This window comes from Bombina bombina, chromosome 2 (assembly GCF_027579735.1).
Source record: "Bombina bombina isolate aBomBom1 chromosome 2, aBomBom1.pri, whole genome shotgun sequence".
Classification (NCBI taxonomy): Eukaryota; Metazoa; Chordata; class Amphibia; order Anura; family Bombinatoridae; genus Bombina; species Bombina bombina.
Window position 1 is genome coordinate 531,472,380 of NC_069500.1, and position 24,678 is coordinate 531,497,057.

Consider the following 24,678-nt stretch of genomic DNA (forward strand, 5'->3'; position numbering starts at 1 on the left):
AGGAGAGCACACAGCAAGAGCTGTCCATATAGTCCCTCCCAGGCTCCGCCCCCCCAGTCATTCGACCGATGGTTAGGAGAAAGAAAGGAGAAACTATAGGGTGCCGTGGTGACTGTAGTGTATAGAGAAAGAAATTCTTCAAACCTGATTAAAAAATCAGGGCGGGCCGTGGACCGGACACACCGTTGGAGATAGTAATTTATCAGGTAAGCATAAATTCTGTTTTCTCCAACATTGGTGTGTCCGGTCCACGGTGTCATCCATTACTTGTGGGAACCAATACCAAAGCTTTAGGACACGGATGAAGGGAGGGAGCAAATCAGGTTACCTAAACAGAAGGCACCACGGCTTGCAAAACCTTTCTCCCAAAAATAGCCTCCGAAGAAGCAAAAGTATCAAATTTGTAGAATTTGGACAAAGTGTGCAGAGAAGACCAGGTCGCTGCCTTACATATCTGATCAACAGAAGCCTCGTTCTTGAAGGCCTATGTGGAAGCCACAGCCCTAGTAGAGTGAGCTGTGATTCGTTCAGGAGGCTGCCGTCCGGCAGTCTCGTAAGCCAATCGTATGATGCTTTTCAGCCAAAAGGAAAGAGAGGTAGCAGTAGCTTTTTTGACCTCTCCTCTTGCCAGAATAAACGACAAACAGAGAGGACGTTTGTCTGAAATCCTTTGTTGCTTCTAAATAGAACTTTAAAGCACGGACTACATCTAAATTGTGTAACAAGCGTTCCTTCTTTGAAACTGGATTCGGACACAAAGAAGGCACAACTATTTCCTGGTTAATATTCTTGTTGGAAACAACCTTTGGAAGGAAACCAGGTTTAGTACGCAAAACAACCTTATCTGAATGGAACACCAGATAGGGCGGATTACACTGCAGAGCAGATAATTCAGAAACTCTTCTAGCAGAAGAAATAGCAACCAAAAACAGAACTTTCCAAGATAACAACTTGATATCTATGGAATGTAAGGGTTCAAACGGAACCCCTTGAAGAACTGAAAGAACCAAATTTAGACTCCAGGGAGGAGTCAAGGGTCTGTAAACAGGCTTGATCCTGACCAAAGCCTGAACAAAAGCTTGAACATCTGGCACAGCTGCCAGTCGTTTGTGTAACAAGACAGATAAAGCAGAAATCTGTCCTTTTAGAGAACTCGCTGATAATCCCTTATCCAAACCTTCTTGGAGAAAGGAAAGGATCCTAGGAATTTTAATCTTACTCCATGAGAATCCCTTGGATTCACACCAACAGATATATCTTTTCCATATTTTATGGTAATCTTTCTAGTCACAGGTTTTCTGGCTTGTACCAGAGTATCTATCACAGAATCCGAAAACCCACGCTTAGACAAAATCAAGCGTTCAATTTCCAAGCAGTCAGCTGGAGAGAAACTAGATTTGGATGTTCAAATGGACCTTGTACTAGAAGATCCTGTCTCAAAGGTAGCTTCCATGGTGGAGCCAATGACATATTCACCAGGTCACGCAGGAGCTATCAAAATCACCGAGGCCTTCTCCTGTTTGATCCTGGCTACCAGCCTGGGAATGAGAGGGAACGGTAGAAACGCATAAGCTAGGTTGAAAGTCCAAGGCGCCACTAATGCATCCACTAGAGTCGCCTTGGGATCCCTGGATCTGGACCCGTAGCAAGGAACCTTGAAGTTCTGACGAGACGCCATCAGATCCATGTCTGGAATGCCCCATAATTGGGTCAACTGGGCAAACACCTCCCAGTTTTCCACTCCGGGATGTGGATCGCAGACAGGTGGCAGGAGTGATCCTCCGCCCATTTGATGATCTTGGTCACCTCTCTCATCGCCAGGGAACTCCTTGTTCCCCCTGATGGTTGAAGTAAGCAACAGTCGTCATGTTATCTGATTGGAATCTTATGAATCTGGCCTTTGCTAGTTGAGGCCAAGCCCGGAGAGCATTGAATATCGCTCTCATTTCCAGAATGTTTATTGGTAGAAGAGACTCTTCCCGAGACCATAGACCCTGAGCTTTCAGGGAATCCCAGACCGCGCCCAGCCTAATAGACTGGCGTCGGTCGTGACAATGACCCACTCTGGTCTGCGGAAGCTCATTCCCTGGGACAGGTGATCCTGGTCAGCCACCAACGGAGTGAGTCTCTGGTCTTCTGATCTACTTGAATCACTGGAGACAAGTCTGTATAGTCCCCATTCCACTGTTTGAGCATGCACAGTTGTAATGGTCTTAGATGAATTTGCGCAAAAGGAACTATGTCCATTGCTGCAACCATCAACCCAACTACTTCCATGCACTGAGCTATGGAAGGCCGTAGAACAGAGTGAAGAACTTGAAAAGCGTTTAGAAGCTTTGACTCTCTCACATCTGTCAGGAAAATCTTCATTTCTAAAGAATCTATTATTGTTCCCAAGAAAGGGACTCTTGTTGACGAAGAACTTTTTTCTATGTTCACCTACCACCCGTGAGATCTGAGAAAGGCTAGAACAATGTCTGTGTGAGCCTTTGTCTTTGAAAGAGACGACGCTTGAATTAGGATGTCGTCCAAGTAAGGTGCCACTGCAAAGCCCCTGGGTCTTAGAACCGCTAGAAGGGACCCGAGCACCTTTGTGAAAATCCTTGGAGCAGTGGCTAGTCCGAATGGGAGAGCCACAATAGGTAATGTTTGTCCAGAAAGGCGAACCTTAGGAACTGATGATGATCTTTGTGGATAGGAATATGCAGATACGCATCCTTTAGATCCACGGTAGTCATAAATTGACCCTCCTGGATTGTAGGTAAAATCGTTCGAATAGTTTCCATTTTGAACGATGGCACTCTGAGAAATTTGTTTAGAATTTTTAAATCCAGAATTGGTCTGAAAGTTCCCTCTTTTTTTTGGGAACTACAAACAGATTTGAGTAAAACCCCTGACCTTGTTCCACAGTTGGAACTGGGTGTATCACTCCCATCTTTAACAGGTCTTCTACACAATGTAAGAATGCCTGTCTCTTAACTTGGTTTGAAGATAAGTGAGACATGTGGAACCTTCCCCTTGGGGGTAGTTCCTTGAATTCTAGAAGATAACCCTGAGAGACCATTTCTAGTGCCCAGGGATCCTGAACATCTCTTGCCCAAGCCTGAGCAAAGAGAGAGAGTCTGCCCCCTACTAGATCCGGTTCCGGATCGGGGGCTACCTCTTCATGCTGTCTTGGTAGCAGCAGCAGGCTTCTTGGCCTGTTTACCCTTGCTCCAGCCTTGCATTGATTTCCAAGCTGGTTTAGTCTGGGAAGCGTTACCCTCTTGTCTAGAGGCTGCCGAGTTGGAAGCCGGTCCGTTCCTGAAATTACGAAAGGAACGAAAATTGGACTTATTCTTAGCCAGAGCGCTCTGCGCGCCACAATTGTAAACCCTGAATTTTTTGCCGCTAACCTCGCTAACTGCAAAGCGGCGTCTAAAATAAAGGAATTAGCTAACTTAAGTGCGTAAATTCTATCCATGACTTCCTCATACGGAGTCTCCCTACTGAGCGACTTTTCCAGTTCCTCGAACCAGAACCACGCCGCTGTAGTGACAGGAATAATGCACGAAATAGGTTGAAGGAGGTAACCTTGCTGTACAAAAATCTTTTTAAGCAAACCCTCCAATTTTTTATCCATAGGATCTTTGAAAGCACAATTGTCCTCAATAGGAATGGTCGTGCGCTTGGCTAGATTAGAAAACTCCCCCTCGACCTTAGGGACTGTTTGCCATGTGTCCTTCCTGGGGTCGACCATAGGGAACAATTTCTTAAATATAGGAGGAGGGACAAAAGGTATGCCTGGCTTCTCCCACTCCTTATTCACTATGTCCGCCACCCGTTTAGGTATCGGAAAAGCATCAGGGTGCACCGGGACCTCAAGGAACTGTCCATCTTGCACAATTTTTCTGGGTTGACCAGATTGTCACAATCATCCAGAGTAGATAGCACCTCCTTAAGTAATGCGCGGAGATGCTCTAATTTAAATGTCACAACATCAGGTTCTGCCTGCTGAGAAATTCTTCCTGTATCAGAAATTTCCCATCTGACAAACCCTCCCTCACTGCCACTTCAGATTGGTGTGAGGGTATGACAGAAAAATTATCATCAGCGCCCTCCTGCTCTACAGTGTTTAAAACAGAGCAATCACGCTTTCTCTGAAATGCTGGCATTTTGGATAAAATATTAGCTATGGAGTTATCCATTACTGCCGTCAATTACTGTATAGTAACAAGCATTGGCGCGCTAGAAGTACTAGGGGTCGCCTGCGCGGGCATAACTGGTATAGACACAGAAGGAGATGATGTAGAACTATGTCTACTTCCTTCATCTGAGGAATCATCCTGGCAACTTTACAATTTGTGACAGTTCTGTCCTTACTTTGTTTGGACGCTATGGCACAATTATCACACAATATTTGAAGGGGGAACCACATTGGCTACCATACATACAGAACATGATCTATCTGAAGGTACAGACATGTTAAACAGGCTTAAACTGGTTAATAAAGCACAAAAACCGTTTTAAAACAAAACCGTTACTGTCTCTTTAAATGTTAAACAGGGCACACTTTATTACTGAATATGTGAAAAACTAGGAAGGAATTATCCAATCTTTACCAAATTTTCACCACAGTGTCTTAATACATTCAAAATATTGCACCCCAATTTTCAAGCTGTTAACCCTTAAAATGTGGAAACCGGAGCCGTTTTTAATTTTAACCCCCTTACAGTCCCAGCCACAGCCTTTGCTGCAACTTCACCAATCCCAGGGGGGTATATGATACCAAATGAAGCCTTCTAGGAACGTTTTTAGTGGATTCCAGACCCTCACACATGCAGCTGCATGTACTGAACTCAAAATGAACTGCACAGTAATGGCGCGAAAATGAGGCTCTGCCTACTACAGAGAAAGGCCCTTCCTGACTGGGAAGGTGTCTTAACAAGTGCCTGGTGCTAAAAACGTTCCCCAATGTTATAAAAGTGTGAAATACAACTTCAAACTGCATATAATACTTAAATAAAGCAATCGATTTAGCCCCTAAAAGTGTCTACCAGTTAATAGCCCATAATAAGCCCTTTATTCTGTTTGAGACATAATGGCTTACCGATCCCCATGAGGGGAAAATGACAGCCTTCCAGCATTACACAGTCTTGTTAGAAATATGGCTAGTCATACCTTGAGCAGAAGAGCCTGCTAACTGTTTCCCCCAACTGAAGTTATCTCATCTCAACAGTCCTATGTGGAAACAGAAAAGGATTTTAGTTACTGTCTGCTAAAATCATATTCCTCTCACAAACAGAAATCTTCATCTCTTTCTGTTTCAGAGTAAATAGTACATACCAGCACTATTTTAAAATAACAAACTCTTGATAGAAGAATAAAAAACTACAACTAAACACCACAAACTCCTCACCATCCCCGAGGAGATGCTACTTGTTCAGAGCGGCAAGGAGAATGACTGGGGGGGCGGAGCCTGGGAGGGACTATATGGACAGCTCTTGCTGTGTGCTCTCCTTGCCTTTCCCTGTGGGGGAGGAGAATATCCCACAAGTAATGGATGACACCGTGGACCGGACACACCAATGTTGGAGAAAAAGTTCCTTTCCCACCAGTAACAGTTGAGATAATAGAATCCAACTGAGAACCAAATAATTTATTACCCTGGAAAGAAAGGGAAAGTAGAGTCGATTTAGAAGACATAGCAGCATTCCAAGTTTTAAGCCATAAAGCTCTTCTAGCTAAAATAGCTAGAGACATAAACCTGACATTAACTCTGATAATATCAAAAATGGCATCACAGATAAAATTATTAGCATGTTGAAGAAGAATAATAATGTTATGAGAATCATGATCTGTTACTTGTTGCGCTAAAGTTTCCAACCAAAAAGTTGAAGCTGCAGCAACATCTGCCAAAGATATAGCAGGTCTAAGAAGATTACCTGAACATAAATAAGCTTTTCTTAGAAAGGATTCAATTTTCCTATCTAAAGGATCCTTAAAGGAAGTACCATCTGCCGTAGGAATAGTAGTATGTTTAGCAAGGGTAGAGATAGCCCCATCAACTTTAGGGATTTTGTCCCAAAACTCTAATCTGTCAGACGGCACAGGATATAATTGCTTAAAACGTTTAGAAGGAGTAAATGAATTACCCAATTTATTCCATTCCCTGGAAATTACTTCAGAAATAGTACCAGGAACAGGAAAAACTTCTGGAATAACTACAGGAGATTTAAAGACCTTGTCTAAACGTTTAGATTTAGTATCAAGAGGACCAGAATCCTCAATTTCTAATGCAATTAGGACTTCTTTAAGTAAAGAACGAATAAATTACATTTTAAATAAATATGAAGATTTATCAGCATCAACCTCTGAAACAGAATCCTCTGAACCAGAAGAATCATTAGAATCAGAATGATGATGTTTATTTAAAAATTCATCTGGATAAAGAGAAGTTTTAAAAGACTTTTTATGTTTACTAGAAGGAGGAATAACAGACATAGCCTTCTTAATAGATTCAGAAACAAAATCTCTTATGTTATCAGGAACACTCTGAACATTAGATGTTGATGGAACTGCAACAGGTAATGGTATTTTACTAAAGGAAATATTTTCTGCATTAACAAGTTTGTCATGACATTTGATACAAACAACAGCTGGAGGAACAGCTACCAAAAGTTTACAGCAGATACACTTAGCTTTGGTAGTTCCAGCACCAGGCAGCGATTTTCCTGAAGTATCTTCTGACTCAGATGCAACATGAGACATCTTGCAATATGTAAGAGAAAAAACAACATATAAAGCAAAATAGATCAAATTCCTTAAATGACAGTTTCAGGAATGGGAAAAAATGCCAAAGAACAAGCTTCTAGCAACCAGAAGCAATGAAAAATGAGACTTAAATAATGTGGATACAAAAGAGACGCCCATATTTTTTTAGCGCCAAATAAGACGCCCACATTATTTGGCGCCTAAATGCTTTTGGCGCCAAAAATGACGCCACATCCGGAACGCCGACATTTTTGGCGCAAAAGAACGTCAAAAAATGACGCAACTTCTGGCGACACGTTCGACGCCGGAAACAGAAAAGATTTTTTGCGCCAAAAAAGTCTGCGCCAAGAATGACGCAATAAAATGAAGCATTTTCAGCCCCCGCGAGCCTAACAGCCCACAGGGAAAAAGTCAAATTTTTTAAGGAAAGAAAAAATGATTGATTCAAATGCATTATCCCAAATATGAAACTGACTGTCTGAAAATAAGGAATGTTGAACATCCTGAGTCAAGGCAAATAAATGTTTGAATACATATATTTAGAACTTTATAAAAAAAGCGCCCAACCATAGCTTAGAGTGTCACAGAAAATAAGACTTACTTACCCCAGGACACTCGTCTACATGTTGTAGAAAGCCAAACCAGTACTGAAACGAAAATCAGCAGAGGTAATGGTATATATATAAGAGTATATCGTCGATCTGAAAAGGGAGGTAAGAGATGAATCTCTACGACCGATAACAGAGAACCTATGAAATAGACCCCGTAGAAGGAGATCATTGCATTCAAATAGGCAATACTCTCCTCACATCCCTCTGACATTCACTGCACGCTGAGAGGAAAACCGGGCTCCAACCTGTTGCGGAGCGCATATCAACGTAGAATCTAGCACAAACTTACTTCACCACCTCCATAGGAGGCAAAGTTTGTAAAACTGATTTGTGGGTGTGGTGAGGGGTGTATTTATAGGCATTTTGAGGTTTGGGAAACTTTGCCCCTCCTGGTAGGAATGTATATCCCATACGTCACTAGCTCATGGACTCTTGCTAATTACATGAAAGAAATAATGTATTAGGTGTTACTTATGACAAATTTGAGAGGGGCCTGGAACCTATCTCCCTCACTTCCCATTGACTTACATTATAAACTGGGTTTCAATTTACAACGGTTTCGATTTACAACCATTCCTTCTGGAACCTAACCCCGGCGTAAACTGAGGGCTATCTGTATTTTCAAATTTCATAGTTTCACAGTTCAAGCCCCAATCGATCTCTTTAGGGGACTTATGTTGGGAGGTGCTTAGGGGGATAAAGGCTGAAGTGTAGTAGGTCACTAAGGGGCCCTGTTTCACTGTCAGCTTCAACAGTAACCTTGAGAATTCAAAGGAATAAGAGGCTAAGCATATATATCTTTTCAGCTCAGCAGCCCTCAATAGAAGCAAAAAGACAGCAGCATTCTCCAAGCTGTAAATAAGGTAAAGAAATAGTTCCTACCTCCCTTTTTTCCCCTCCTTCGACTTTTCCTTCCCCCAAGGTCTTTCTGGGTCTCTCCACTTTGCTTCTTTCCTTTTGGGGGTTAAAGGCCTCTTAAATAGAGGCAGCCCTGGGACTTTAAGGTGCTCAGCTCTCACCTTCTCAGGCACCAAAAAGCCCCAGCGTTGGTCGGCAGCAGGAAAAGAAAGCCACTAGACCATTCCTGTGACGCAGTTTGCAGCAGCCTTCCCCTTGGTGCTTTCCTTAAGTCGAAGGTACCGGCTCTGATGTAGACTGCCACTATGCCACAGCACCTCCTGTCACCTCAAGCAGAGACTTCAACGGGGACCAAAGAATTCCAGAATCTGTAGAAGACGCGGCTTCCTCTCCACTGCTATCGTGTCTGCACCTCGTTCTGGGCTCACGCTGTGCGGCGTGATGACGTAGCAGCGTGCACCTTCCCCCATCGTTGCTTAGATTTTTTTTTTTACTTTACACGTTAGGTGGATTTACTAAGCCTGGTAACACAAAATACATAGAAGCCCAGGTGTATACAACACACACAAAGCCTGTCTGTGCAAAAGCTTCAAAATAGCAAATTAAAGGAAACTCCAGGTGAGCCCAAAAAATAAATATTTCCTTTACTGCAGATAAAAGCAACTTTTAATGTAATAAAAAAATAAAATAAAATGTAATAGCACAACATGAGAAGAAAGAAAGCTGAAAGGTAATTTATTAGGTAAAGTAAGTACCAGCCCTGCAACACACACCCCTGCTAATATCTACAGCTTTACACAGTGACTCAGATCTGTACAGAAAACCAAGCTGCACACAACTCAAGAAAACAAAGCCTGGGGTTCAACAACACTTTGAAGCTCAGTCATAAATAGCATAACAACTGCACACAGAGAACAGATACAGATGTGCACACACTGCACTTAACACACAGCAGCCTAACACTAGTACAGATGTATACAATAAAGAGGCACACACTGCACTTAACACACAGCAGCCCAACTACACTAGAACAGATGTATACAATAAAGAGGCACACACTGCACATAGCACACAGCAGCCCAACTACACTAGTACAGATGTATACAATAAAGAGGCACACACTGCACATAACACACAGCAGCCCAACTACACTAGTACAGATGTATACAATAAAGAGGCACACACTGCACATAACACACAGCAGCCCAACTACACTAGTACAGATGTATACAATAAAGAGGCACACACTGCACATAGCACACAGCAGCCCAACTACACTAGTACAGATGTATACAATAAAGAGGCACACACTGCACATAACACACAGCAGCCCAACTACACTAGTACAGATGTATACAATAAAGAGGCACACACTGCACATAACACACAGCAGCCCAACTACACTAGTACAGATGTATACAATAAAGAGGCACAGCTGCACATAGCACACAGCAGCCCAACTACACTAGTACAGATGTATACAATAAAGAGGCACACACTGCACATAACACACAGCAGCCCAACTACACTAGTACAGATGTATACAATAAAGAGGCACACACTGCACATAGCACACAGCAGCCCAACTACACTAGTACAGATGTATACAATAAAGAGGCACACACTGCACATAACACACAGCAGCCCAACTACACTAGTTCAGATGTATACAATAAAGAGGCATATACTGCACATAACACACAGCAGCCCAACTACACTAGTACAGATGAATACAATAAAGAGTCAAAGCTGCACTTAACACACAGCAGCTCAACTACACTAGTACAGATGTATACAATAAAGAGGCACAGCTGCACATAACACACAGCAGCCCAACTACACTAGTACAGATGTATACAATAAAGAGGTACACACCGCACTTAACACACAGTATCCCAACTACACTAGTACAGATGTATACAATAAAGAGGCACAGCTGCACATAACACACAGCAGCCCAACTACACTAGTACAGATGTATACAATAAAGAGGCACACACTGCACATAACACACAGCAGCCCAACTACACTAGTTCAGATGTATACAATAAAGAGGCATATACTGCACATAACACACAGCAGCCCAACTACACTAGTACAGATGAATACAATAAAGAGTCAAAGCTGCACTTAACACACAGCAGCTCAACTACACTAGTACAGATGTATACAATAAAGAGGCACAGCTGCACATAACACACAGCAGCCCAACTACACTAGTACAGATGTATACAATAAAGAGGCACAGCTGCACATAACACACAGATCCCATCTACAGTAGTACAGATGTATACAATAAAGAGGCACAGCTGCACATAACACACAGCAGCCCAACTACACTAGTACAGATGTATACAATAGAGGCACAGCTGCACTTAACACACAGTATCCCTACTACACTAGTACAGATGTATACAATAAAAAGGCACAGCTGCATAGAGCACAAAGCAGCCCAACTACACTAGTACAGATGTATACAATAAAGAGGAACAGCTGCACATAACACACAGATCCCAACTACAGTAGTACAGATGTATACAATAAAGAGGCACACACTGCACTTAACACACAGCAGCCCAACTACACTAGTACAGATGTATACAATAAAGAGGCACAGCTGCATAGAGCACACAGCAGCCCAACTACACTAGTACAGATGTATAAATAAAGAGGCACAGCTGAACATAACACACAGCAGCCCAACTACACTAGTACAGATGTATACAATAAAGAGGCACAGCTGCACATAACACACAGCAGCCCAACTACACTAGTACAGATGTATACAATAAAGAGGCACAGCTGCACATAACACACAGCAGCCCAACTACACTAGTACAGATGTATACAATAAAGAGGCACAGCTGCACATAGCACACAGCAGCCCAACTACACTAGTACAGATGTATACAATAAAGAGGCACAGCTGCATAGAGCACAAAGCAGCCCAACTACACACACAGCCATGGACGCACAAAACCATAGAAATGTACACTATAAAGAATTAAAGGTGCAAGCAAACAGCAGACTAACTACACACATATGTACAGATAGCAAACGACACACAGAGATACAGATTATAGAAGCAAAGCTGCAACTTTATTCATTCAGTATATATTTTACAGGGTAGGAAGTTCATCCTAAACATAGAGTCTGCTAGAGCTCTATCGCTGTACTGTTTTATTGTTGTTTTATTCTTTACTTTGTGAAATTTCATAACAACACAAAAAGTAGCACAGATACACATCAGCACTCCAACTACACACAACTAGGTAGAGATGCATACAATAAAAAGTGCAGCTGTATACAGCAGCCAAATTATACAAAGAGGTGCAGATATACACACAACACAGGAGCACATCTGCATATAGTTTGGCTATATATAAAATTGTATATTCAAAGACACACACACACACACATATATATATATATATATATATATATATATATATATATATATATATATATATATATATATATATATAAAACATAATTTATGTAAGAACTTACCTGATAAATTCATTTCTTTCATATTAGCAAGAGTCCATGAGCTAGTGACGTATGGGATATACATTCCTACCAGGAGGGGCAAAGTTTCCCAAACCTTAAAATGCCTATAAATACACCCCTCACCACACCCACAATTCAGTTTAACGAATAGCCAAGAAGTGGGGTGATAAGAAAAAAGTGCGAAAGCATATAAAATAAGGAATTGGAATAATTGTGCTTTATACAAAAAAATCATAACCACCACAAAAAAGGGCGGGCCTCATGGACTCTTGCTAATATGAAAGAAATGAATTTATCAGGTAAGTTCTTACATAAATTATGTTTTCTTTCATGTAATTAGCAAGAGTCCATGAGCTAGTGACGTATGGGATAATGACTACCCAAGATGTGGATCTTTCCACACAAGAGTCACTAGAGAGGGAGGGATAAAATAAAGACAGCCAATTCCTGCTGAAAATAAACCACACCCAAAATAAGTTTAATGAAAAACATAAGCAGAAGATTCAAACTGAAACCACTGCCTGAAGTACTTTTCTACCAAAAACTGCTTCAGAAGAAGAAAACACATCAAAATGGTAGAATTTAGAAAAAGTATGCAAAGAGGACCAAGTTGCTGCTTTGCAAATCTGATCAACCGAAGCTTCATTCCTAAACGCCCAGGAAGTAGAAACTGACCTAGTAGAATGAACTGTAATCCTTCGAGGTGGAATTTTACCCGACTCGACATAGGCATGATGAAATAAAGATTTCAACCAAGATGCCAAAGAAATGGCAGAAGCTTTCTGGCCTTTTCTAGAACCGGAAAAGATGACAAATAATACAAAGCTCTAACAGCATCCAAAGAATGCAATGATTTCTCCTTAGAATTCATAGGATTAGGACATAATGAAGGAACCACAATTTCTCTACTAATGTTGTTAGAATTCACAACCTTAGGTAAAAAATTCAAAAGAAGTTCGCAGCACCGCCTTATCCTGATGAAAAATCAGAAAAGGAGACTCACAAGAAAGAGCAGATAATTCAGAGACTCTTCTGGCAGAAGAGATGGCCAAAAGAAACAAAACTTTCCAAGAAAGTAATATAACGACCAAAGAATGCATGGGTTCAAAAGGAGGAGCTTGAAAAGCCCCCAGAACCAAATTCAAACTCCAAGGAGGAGAAATTGACTTAATGACAGGTTTTATACGAACCAAAGCTTGTACAAAACAATGAATATCAGGAAGATTAGCAATCCTTCTGTGAAAAAAGAACAGAAAGAGCAGAGATTTGTCCTTTCAAGGAACTTGCGGACAAACCTTTATCTAAACCATCCTGAAGAAACTGTAAAATTCTCGGTATTCAAAAAGAATGCCAAGAAAAAATGATGAGAAAGACACTAAGAAATATAAGTCTTCCAGATTCTATAATATATCTCTCTAGATACAGATTTACGAGCCTGTCACATAGTATTAATCACAGAGTCAGAGAAACCTTCTTTGACCAAGAATCAAGCGTTCAAACTCCATACCTTAAAATTTAAGGATTTGAGATCCTGATGGAAAAAAGGACCTTGCGACAGAAAGTCTGGTCTTAACGGAAGAGTCCACAGCTGGCAAGAGGCCATCCGGACAAGATCCGCATACCAAAACCTGTGAGGCCATGCTGGAGCTACCAGCAGGACAAACGAGCATTCCTTTAGAATCTTGGAGAATACTCTTGGAAGAAGAACTAGAGGCGGAAAGATATAGGCAGGATGATACTTCCAAGGAAGTGATAATGTATCCACTGCTTCCGCCCGAGGATCCCGGGATCTGGACAGATACCAGGGAAGTTTCTTGTTTAGATGAGAAGCCATCAGATCTATTTCTGGAAGTTCCCACATTTGAACAATCTGAAGAAATACCTCTGGGTGAAGAGACCATTCGCCCGGATGCAACGTTTGGCAACTGAGATAATCCGCTTCCCAATTGTCTATACCTGGGATATGAACCGCAGAGATTAGACAGAAGCTGGATTCCGCCCAAACCAAAATTCGAGATACTTCTTTCATAGCCAGAGGACTGTGAGTCCCTCCTTGATGATTGATGTATGCCACAGCTGTGACATTGTCTATCTGAAAACAAATGAACAACTCTCTCTTCAGAAGAGGCCAAGACTGAAGAGCTCTGAAAATTGCACGGAGTTCAAAAATATTGATCGGTAATCTCACCTCCTGAGATTCCCAAACCCCTTGTGCCGTCAGAGACCCCCACACAGCTCCCCAACCTGTAAGACTTGCATCTGTTGAGATTATAGTCCAGGTCGGAAGAACAAAGAAGCCCCCTGAACTAAACGATGGTGAACTGTCCACCATGTCAGAGAGTGTCGTATAATCGGTTTAAAGATATTAATTGAGATATCTTTGTGTAATCCCTGCACCACTGGTTCAGCATACAGAGCTGAAGAGGTCGCATGTGAAAACGAGCAAAGGAGATCGCATCCGATGCGGCAGTCCTAAGACCTAAAATTTCCATGCATAAGGCTACCAAAGGGAATGATTGTGACTGAAGGTTTTGACAAGCTGATATCAATGTTAAACTTCTCTTATCTGACAAGGACAGAGTCATAGACACTGAATCTATCTGGAAACCTAAAAAGGTTACCCTTGTCTGAGGAAACAATGAACTGATTGGTAAATTGATCCTCCAACCATGATCTTGAAGAAACAACACAAGTCGATTCGTATGAGATTCTGCGAAAATGTGAAGACTGAGCAAGTACCAAGATATCGTCCAAATAAGGAAATACCAAAACCCTGTTCTCTGATTACAGACAGAAGGGCACCGAGAACCTTTGAAAAAAATTCTTGGAGCTGACGCTAGGCCAAACGGTAGAGCCACAAAACTGGTAATGCTTGTCTAAAAAGAGAATCTCAGAAACTAAAAGTGATCTGGATGAATCGGAATATGCAGATAAGCATCCTGTAAATCTATTGTAGACATATAATGCCCTTGCTAAACAAAAGGCAGGATAGTCCTACAGTTACCATCTTGAATGTTGGTATCCTTACATAACGATTCAATATTGATAGATCCGGAACTGGTCTGAAGGAATTGACCTTCTTTGGTACAATGAAGAGATAGAATAAAACCCCAGCCCCTGTTCCAGAACTGGAACTGGCATAATTACTCCAGCCAACTCTAGATCTGAAACACATTTCAGAAATGCTGAGCCTTTGCTGTGTTTACTTGGACACGGGAAAGAAAAAAATCTCTTTGCAGGAGGCCTTAACTTGAAGCCAATTCTGTACCTTTCTGAAACAATGTTCTGAAACCAGAGATTGTGAACGGAATTGATCCAAATTTCCTTGAAGAAAACGTAAACTGCCCCATACCAGCTGAGCTGGAATGAGGGCCGCACCTTCATGGGTATTTAGGAGCTGGCTATAGGTTTCTATAAGGCTTGGATATATTCCAAACTGGAAATGGTTTCCAAACTGATATCGCTCCTGAGGATGAAGGATCAGGCTTTTGTTCCTTGTTGTGAGGAAAGGAACGAAAATGATTATTAGACCTAAATTTACCTTAGATTTTTTATCCTTTGGTAAAAAAACATAATTTATGCTTACCTGATAAATTCCTTTCTTCTGTTGTGTGATCAGTCCACGGGTCATCATTACTTCTGGGATATAACTCCTCCCCAACAGGAAATGCAAGAGGATTCACCCAGCAGAGCTGCATATAGCTCCTCCCCTCTACGTCACTCCCAGTCATTCGACCAAGAATCAACGAGAAAGGAGAAACCAAGGGTGAAGTGGTGACTGGAGTATAATTTAAAAGATATTTACCTGCCTTAAAAAACAGGGCGGGCCGTGGACTGATCACACAACAGAAGAAAGGAATTTATCAGGTAAGCATAAATTATGTTTTCTTCTGTTATGTGTGATCAGTCCACGGGTCATCATTACTTCTGGGATACCAATACCAAAGCAAAAGTACATGGATGACGGGAGGGATAGGCAGGCTCATTATACAGAAGGAACCACTGCCTGAAGAACCTTTCTCCCAAAAATAGCCTCCGAAGAAGCAAAAGTGTCAAATTTGTAAAATTTGGAAAAAGTATGAAGCGAAGACCAAGTTGCAGCCTTGCAAATCTGTTCAACAGAGGCCTCATTCTTAAAGGCCCAAGTGGAAGCCACAGCTCTAGTAGAATGAGCTGTAATTCTTTCAGGAGGCTGCTGTCCAGCAGTCTCATAGGCTAAACGAATTATGCTACGAAGCCAGAAGGAGAGAGAGGTAGCCGAAGCCTTATGACCTCTCCTCTGACCAGAGTACACGACAAACAGGGAAGACGTTTGTCGAAAATCCTTAGTTGCCTGCAAGTAGAACTTGAGGGCACGAACTACATCCAGATTGTGTAGAAGACGTTCCTTCTTTGAAGAAGGATTCGGGCACAGGGAAGGCACCACGATCTCTTGATTGATGTTCCTGTTAGTGACTACCTTAGGTAAGAACCCAGGTTTTGTACGCAGAACTACCTTATCTGAATGAAAAATCAAATAAGGAGAATCACAATGTAAAGCTGATAACTCAGAGACTCTCCGAGCCGAAGAAATAGCCATTAAAAATAACACTTTCCAAGATAACAACTTTATATCAATGGAATGAAGGGGTTCAAACAGAACTCCTTGTAGAACGTTAAGAACAAGGTTTAAACTCCATGGCGGAGCAACAGTTTTAAACACAGGCTTGATCCTAGCTAAAGCCTGACAAAAGGCCTGGACGTCTGGATTTTCTGACAGACGCCTGTGTAACAAGATGGACAGAGCTGAGATCTGTCCCTTTAATGAGCTAGCCGATAAACCCTTTTCTAAACCTTCTTGTAGAAAGGACAATATCCTAGGAATCCTAACCTTACTCCAGGAGTAACCTTTGGATTCGCACCAGTATAGGTATTTACGCCATATCTTATGGTAAATCCTTCTGGTAACAGGCTTCCTAGCCTGTATCAGGGTATCAATAACCGACTCAGAAAACCCACGTTTTGATAAAATCAAGCGTTCAATTTCCAAGCAGTCAGCTTCAGAGAAGTTAGATTTTGATGTTTGAATGGACCCTGTATCAGAAGGTCCTGTCTTAGAGGTAGAGACCAAGGCGGACAGGATGACATGTCCACTAGATCTGCATACCAAGTCCTGCGTGGCCATGCAGGCGCTATTAGAATCACTGATGCTCTCTCCTGTTTGATTTTGGCAATCAATCGAGGAAGCAGCGGGAAGGGTGGAAACACATAAGCCATCCCGAAGTTCCAAGGTGCTGTCAAAGCATCTATCAGAACCGCTCCCGGATCCCTGGATCTGGACCCGTAGCGAGGAAGTTTGGCGTTCTGGCGAGACGCCATGAGATCTATCTCTGGTTTGCCCCAACGTCGAAGTATTTGGGCAAAGACCTCCGGATGAAGTTCCCACTCCCCCGGATGAAAAGTCTGGCGACTCAAGAAATCCGCCTCCCAGTTCTCCACTCCCGGGATGTGGATTGCTGACAGGTGGCAAGAGTGAGACTCTGCCCAGCGAATTATCTTTGATACTTCCATCATTGCTAGGGAGCTTCTTGTCCCTCCCTGATGGTTGATGTAAGCTACAGTCGTGATGTTGTCCGACTGAAACCTGATGAACCCCCGAGTTTTTAACTGGGGCCAAGCCAGAAGGGCATTGAGAACTGCTCTCAATTCCAGAATGTTTATTGGTAGGAGACTTTCCTCCTGACTCCATTGTCCCTGAGCCTTCAGAGAATTCCAGACAGCGCCCCAACCTAGTAGGCTGGCGTCTGTTGTTACAATTGTCCAGTCCGGCCTGCTGAATGGCATCCCCCTGGACAGATGTGGCCGAGAAAGCCACCATAGAAGAGAGTTTCTGGTCTCTTAATCCAAATTCAGAGTAGGGGACAAGTCTGAGTAATCCCCATTCCACTGACTCAGCATGCACAATTGCAGCGGTCTGAGATGTAGACGTGCAAAGGGTACTATGTCCATTGCTGCTACCATTAAGCCGATCACCTCCATGCATTGAGCTACTGACGGGAGTTGAATGGAATGAAGGACACGGCATGCATTTAGAAGCTTTGTTAATCTGTCTTCTGTCAGATAAATCTTCATTTCTACAGAATCTATAAGAGTCCCCAAGAATGGAACTCTTGTGAGAGGAAAGAGAGAACTCTTCTTTTCGTTCACTTTCCATCCATGCGACCTTAGAAATGCCAGAACTAACTCTGTATGAGACTTGGCAGTTTGAAAGCTTGAAGCTTGTATTAGAATGTCGTCTAGGTACGGAGCTACCGAAATTCCTCGCGGTCTTAGTACCGCCAGAAGGGCACCCAGAACCTTTGTGAAGATTCTTGGAGCCGTAGCCAATCCGAATGGAAGAGCTACAAACTGGTAATGCCTGTCTAAGAAGGCAAACCTTAGATACCGGTAATGACCTTTGTGAATCGGTATGTGAAGGTAAGCATCCTTTAAATCCACTGTGGTCATGTACTGACCCTTTTGGATCATGGGTAAGATTGTCCGAATAGTTTCCATTTTGAACGATGGAACTCTTAGGAATTTGTTTAGGATCTTTAAATCCAAGATTGGCCTGAAAGTTCCCTCTTTTTTGGGAACCACAAACAGGTTTGAGTAAAACCCTTGTCCTTGTTCCGACCGCGGAACCGGATGGATCACTCCCATTAATAACAGATCTTGTACACAGCGTAGAAACGCTTCTTTCTTTATCTGGTTTGTTGACAACCTTGACAGATGAAATCTCCCTCTTGGGGGAGAGAATTTGAAGTCTAGAAGGTATCCCTGAGATATGATCTCTAGCGCCCAGGGATCCTGAACATCTCTTGCCCAAGCCTGGGCGAAGAGAGAGAGTCTGCCCCCCACTAGATCCGGTCCCGGATCGGGGGCCCTCGGTTCATGCTGTCTTTGGGGCAGCAGCAGGTTTCCTGGCCTGCTTGCCCTTGTTCCAGGACTGGTTAGGTTTCCAGCCTTGTCTGTAACGAGCAACAGCTCCTTCCTGTTTTGGTGCAGTGGAAGTTGGTGCTGCTCCTGCTTTGAAATTCCGAAAGGGACGAAAATTAGACTGTCTAGCCTTAGCTTTGGCTTTGTCTTGAGGCAGGGCGTGGCCCTTACCTCCTGTAATGTCAGCGATAATTTCTTTCAAACCGGGCCCAAATAAAGTTTGCCCCTTGAAAGGTATATTAAGTAATTTGGACTTAGAAGTTACATCAGCTGACCAGGATTTTAGCCACAGCGCCCTACGTGCCTGAATGGCGAATCCTGAGTTCTTAGCCGTAAGTTTGGTTAAATGTACTACGGCCTCCGAAATGAATGAATTAGCTAGTTTAAGGACTCTAAGCCTGTCCGTAATGTCGTCCAGCGTAGCTGAACTAAGGTTCTCTTCCAGAGACTCAATCCAAAATGCTGCCGCAGCCGTAATCGGCGCGATGCATGCAAGGGGTTGCAATATAAAACCTTGTTGAACAAACATTTTCTTAAGGTAACCCTCTAATTTTGTATCCATTGGATCTGAAAAAGCACAGCTATCCTCCACCGGGATAGTGGTACGCTTAGCTAAAGTAGAAACTGCTCCCTCCACCTTAGGGACCGTTTGCCCTAAGTCCCGTGTGGTGGCGTCTATTGGAAACATCTTTCTAAATATTGGAGGGGGTGAGAACGGCACACCGGGTCTATCCCACTCCTTAGTAACAATTTCAGTTAGTCTCTTAGGTATAGGAAAAACGTCAGTACTCGCCGGTACCGCAAAGTATTTATCCAACCTACACAATTTCTCTGGTATTGCAACAGTGTTACAATCATTAAGAGCCGCTAAAACCTCCCCTAGTAATACACGGAGGTTCTCCAATTTAAATTTAAAATTTGAAATATCTGAATCCAATCTGTTTGGATCAGAACCGTCACCCACAGAATGAAGCTCTCCGTCCTCATGCTCTGCAAGCTGTGACGCAGTATCAGACATGGCCCTAGTATTATCAGCGCACTCTGTTCTCACCCCAGAGTGATCACGCTTGCCTCTTAGTTCTGGTAATTTAGCCAAAACTTCGGTCATAACAGTAGCCATATCTTGTAATGTTATCTGTAATGGCCGCCCAGATGTACTAGGCGCCACAATATCACGCACCTCCCGGGCGGGAGATGCAGGTACTGACACGTGAGGCGAGTTAGTCGGCATAACTCTCCCCTCGCTGTTTGGTGAAATTTGTTCAATTTGTACAGATTGGCTTTTATTTAAAGTAGCATCAATACAGTTAGTACATAAATTTCTATTGGGCTCCACCTTGGCATTGGAACAAATGACACAGGTATCTTCCTCTGAATCAGACATGTTTAACACACTAGCAATAAACTTGCAACTTGGTTACAATCTTATTTAACAAAAACGTACTGTGCCTCAAAGAAGCACTAAACGATTAAATGACAGTTGAAATAATGAACTGAAAAAACAGTTATAGCATCAATCCTTAAAAACAACACAACTTTTAGCAAAGGTTTGTTCCCATTAGTAAAGTAACAATAATTAAATTTGAAGCATAAAAATTACAGAGCAACGTTTTTAATCACAGTCAATATATAAGTCTCACAGCTCTGCTGAGAGAATCTACCTCCCTCCAAAGAAGTTTGAAGACCCCCGAGTTCTGTTAGAGATGAACCGGATCATGCAGGAAATACAAGAGTAACTGACTGGAAATTTTTGATGCGTAGCAAAGAGCGCCAAAAACGGCCCCTCCCCCTCACACACAGCAGTGAGAGAGAAACGAAACTGTCACAATTAAAACAAGCAACTGCCAAGTGGAAAAATAATGCCCAAACATTTATTCACTCAGTACCTCAGAAAATGCAAACGATTCTACATTCCAGCAAAAACGTTTAACATAATAAATACCTACTAAAAAGGTTTAATGTACTTTTAACAGAGTAATTCCAGTGAAATACCATCCCCAGAATACTGAAGTGTAGAGTATACATACATGTCATTATAACGGTATGGCAGGATTTTCTCATCAATTCCATTCAGAAAATAAAAACTGCTACATACCTCAATGCAGATTCATCTGCCCGCTGTCCCCTGATCTGAAGCTTTTACCTCCCTCAGATGGCCGAGAAACAGCAATATGATCTTAACTACTCCGGTTAAAATCATAGTAAAAACTCTGGTAGATTCTTCTTCAAACTCTGCCAGAGAGGCAATAACACGCTCCGGTGCTATTGTAAAATAACAAACTTTTGATTGAAGTTATAAAAACTAAGTATAATCACCATAGTCCTCTCACACATCCTATCTAGTCGTTGGGTGCAAGAGAATGACTGGGAGTGACGTAGAGGGGAGGAGCTATATGCAGCTCTGCTGGGTGAATCCTCTTGCATTTCCTGTTGGGGAGGAGTTATATCCCAGAAGTAATGATGACCCGTGGACTGATCACACATAACAGAAGAAAGTTCCCTTCCCTCCAGTAACAGTTGAGATAATAGAATCCAACTGAGAATCGAATAATTTATTACCCTGGAAAGAAAGGGAAAGCAAAGTTGACTTAGAAGACATATCAGCATTCCAAGTTTTAAGCCATAAAGTTTTTCTAGCTAAAATAGCTAGAGACATATACCTGACATCAACTCTAATGATATCAAAAGATGGTATCACAAATAAAATTATTAGCATGTTATAGAATAATAATAATGCTATAAAATTATGATCTGTTATTTGTTGCGCTAAAGCTTCTAACCAAAAAGTTGAAGCTGCAGCAACATCCGCTAAAAATATAGCAGGTCTAAGAAGATTACCTGAACATAAGTAAGCTTTTCTTAGAAAGGATTAAATTTTCCTATCTAAAGGATCCTTAAATGAAGTACTATCTGCCATAGGAATAGTAGTACGTTTAGCAGGAGTAGAGACAGCCCCATTAACCTTAGAGATTTTGTCCCAAAACTCTAATCTGTCAGATGGCACAGGATATAATTGCTTAAACGTTTAGAAGGAGTAAATTAATTACCCAAAGTATTCCATTCCCTGGAAATTACTTCAGAAATAGCATCAGGGAGAGAAAACACTTCTGGAATAACTACAGGAGATTTAAAAACCTTATTTAAACGTTTAAATTTAGTATCAAGAGGACCAGAATCCTCTATTTCTAATGCAATTAATACTTCTTTAAGTAAAGAACGAATAAATTCCATCTTGAACAAATACAAAGATTTATCAGCATCAACCTCTGAGACAGAAACCTCTGAACCAGAAGAACCATTATCAGTATCAGAATGATGATGTTCATTTAAAAATTAATCTGAAAAAAGAGAAGTTTTAAAAGACTTTTATGTATACTAGAATGAGAAATAACAGACATAGCCTTCTTAATGGATTTAAAAAATAAAATCTCTTATGTTATCAGGAACACTCTGAAAATTAGATGTTGACGGAACAGCAACAGGTAATGTAACAGTACTAAAGAAAATTTTATCTGCATTAATAAGTTTGTCATGACATGCAATACAAACAACAGCTGGAGAAACAGATACCAAAAGTTTATAGCAGATACACTTAGCTTGGTAGCTCCAGCACTGGGCAGCGATTTTCCTGAAGTATCTTCTGACTCAGTTGCAACGTGGAACATCTTGCAATATGTAAAAGAAAAAACAACATATAAAGCAAAATTGATCAAATTCCTTAAATGACAGTTTCAGGAATGGGAAAAAAATGCCAGTGAACAAGCTTCTAGCAACCAGAAGCAATAAATAATGAGACTTAAATAATGTGGAGACAAAAATGACGCCCATATTTTTTAGCGCCAAAAAAGACGCCCACATTATTTGGCGCCTAAATGCTTTTGGCGCCAAAAATGACGCCACATCCGGAACGCCGACATTTTTGACGCAAAAAAATGTCAAAAAAATGACGCAACTTCCGGCGACACGTATGACGCCGGAAACAGAAAAAATTTTTTTTTGCGCCAAAAAAGTCCGCGCCAAAAATGACGCAATAAAATGAAGCATTTTCAGCCCCCGCGAGCCTAACAGCCCACAGGGAAAAAGTCAAATTTTTTAAGGTAAGAAAAAATGATTGAAACAAATGCATTTATCCCAAGTATGAAACTGACTGTCTGAAAATAAGGAATGTTGAACATCCTGAGTCAAGGCAAATAAATGTTTGAATACATATATTTAGAACTTTATAAAAAAGTGCCTAACCATAGCTTAGAGTGTCACAGAAAATAAGCTTACTTACTTACCCCAGGACACTCATCTACATGTTGTAGAAAGCCAAACCAGTACTGAAACGAAAATCAGCAGAGGTAATGGTATATATATATATAAGAGTATATCGTCGATCTGAAAAGGGAGGTAAGAGATGAATCTCTACGACCGATAACAGAGAACCTATGAAATAGACCCCGTAGAAGGAGATCATTGCATTCAAATAGGCAATACTCTCCTCACATCCCTCTGACATTCACTGCACGCTGAGAGGAAAACCGGGCTCCAACCTGCTGCGGAGCGCATATCAACGTAGAATCTAGCACAAACTTACTTCACCACCTCCATAGGAGGCAAAGTTTGTAAAACTGAATTGTGGGTGTGGTGAGGGGTGTATTTATAGGCATTTTAAGGTTTGGGAAACTTTGCCCCTCCTGGTAGGAATGTATATCCCATACGTCACTAGCTCATGGACTCTTGCTAATTACATGAAAGAAATATATATATATATATATATATATACAGTATATATCAATATATGTTTATCTATCTATCCATCTGACTATCTCACACTGGCTACTAGATTTTTAGCAAATTTGCTGATCCCTGCCTAATGCCTCATCCATACAGATACTCAGTGTTTTTGTTTCCTTCATGAACAACACTAAACACAAGCTCACCTATCACCACTCACCTGTAGTGTTCACCTCATTTGGATTCCTCTGACACACCATATTCATGGAGCACACAAACTGCACCAAAGCTTCAAAGGCTGCACTCCTAACACTGTTGTGAGGCCCCTGAGGAAATTAACAATTAGTTAGTGACATTTCCTGCTCACCATCAGGTGGATTACAAAACACCTTGTTTGCTTCCAAGATGAAAATAGTGGAGAGAGTAGCAGATTATATTTGTAGAGCGAGAGAGAAGAACTAGAGAAATAGCAAAACAGCCATAAAAACAAAATGTATGCTTACCTGATACATTATTTTCTTTCCAGGCATGGAAAGTTCACAAATCCATTCAATTACTAGTGAAAATTCAACTCCCGACCACCAGGAAGAGGCAAAGAACACCCCAGCAAAACTATTAAAGGGACACTGTACCCAAATTTTTTCTTTTGTGATTCAGATAGAGCATGACATTTTAAGCAACTTTCTAATTTACTCCTATTATCAAATTTTCTTTATTCTCTTGGCATCTTTATTTGAAATGCAAGAATGTAAGTTTAGATGCCGGCCCATTTTTGGTGAACAACCTGGGTTGTCCTTGCTGATTGGTGGATAAATTCATCCACCAATAAAAAAGTTCTGAACCAAAAAAAAAAAAAGCTTAGATGCCTTCTTTTTCAAATAAAGATAACAAGAGAATGAAGAAAAATTTATAATAGGAGTAAATTAGAAAGTTGCTTAAAATTCCATGCTCTATCTGAATCATGAAAGAAAAAATTTGGGTTCAGTGTCCCTTTAAGTATCACTTCCACTTCCCATAAACCCCCAGTCATTCAGCCGAAGGAATATGGAAAGAAAAGAGGACACAAGGGTATAGAGGTGCCTGAGGTTAAAAAATTGACAAAAGCCGTCTTAAAATTAAATTAAGGGTGGGTCGTGGACTCTCCATGCCAGAAAAGAATAGAATTTATCAGATAAGCATAAATCTTGTTTTCTTTCCAACAGCATGGAGAGTCCACAAATCTATTCAATTACTAGTGGGAACCAATACCCAAGCTAGAGGACACAGAATG

The 24,678-nt window shown here is 41.5% G+C and overlaps 1 protein-coding gene across 2 annotated transcripts in view; it reads right to left on the reverse strand.

Annotated features, from left to right (window-relative positions):
• The window catches only part of IPO4 (importin 4), a 722,238-nt gene that overhangs the window by 268,069 nt on the left and 429,491 nt on the right, over positions 1 to 24,678 (reverse strand). For both annotated transcript variants that reach the window (XM_053702364.1, XM_053702363.1), the window contains exon 22: positions 23,629 to 23,734. In XM_053702364.1, the coding sequence (XP_053558339.1) occupies positions 23,629 to 23,734 (106 nt within the window). The remainder of the gene's footprint in view (positions 1 to 23,628; positions 23,735 to 24,678) is intronic.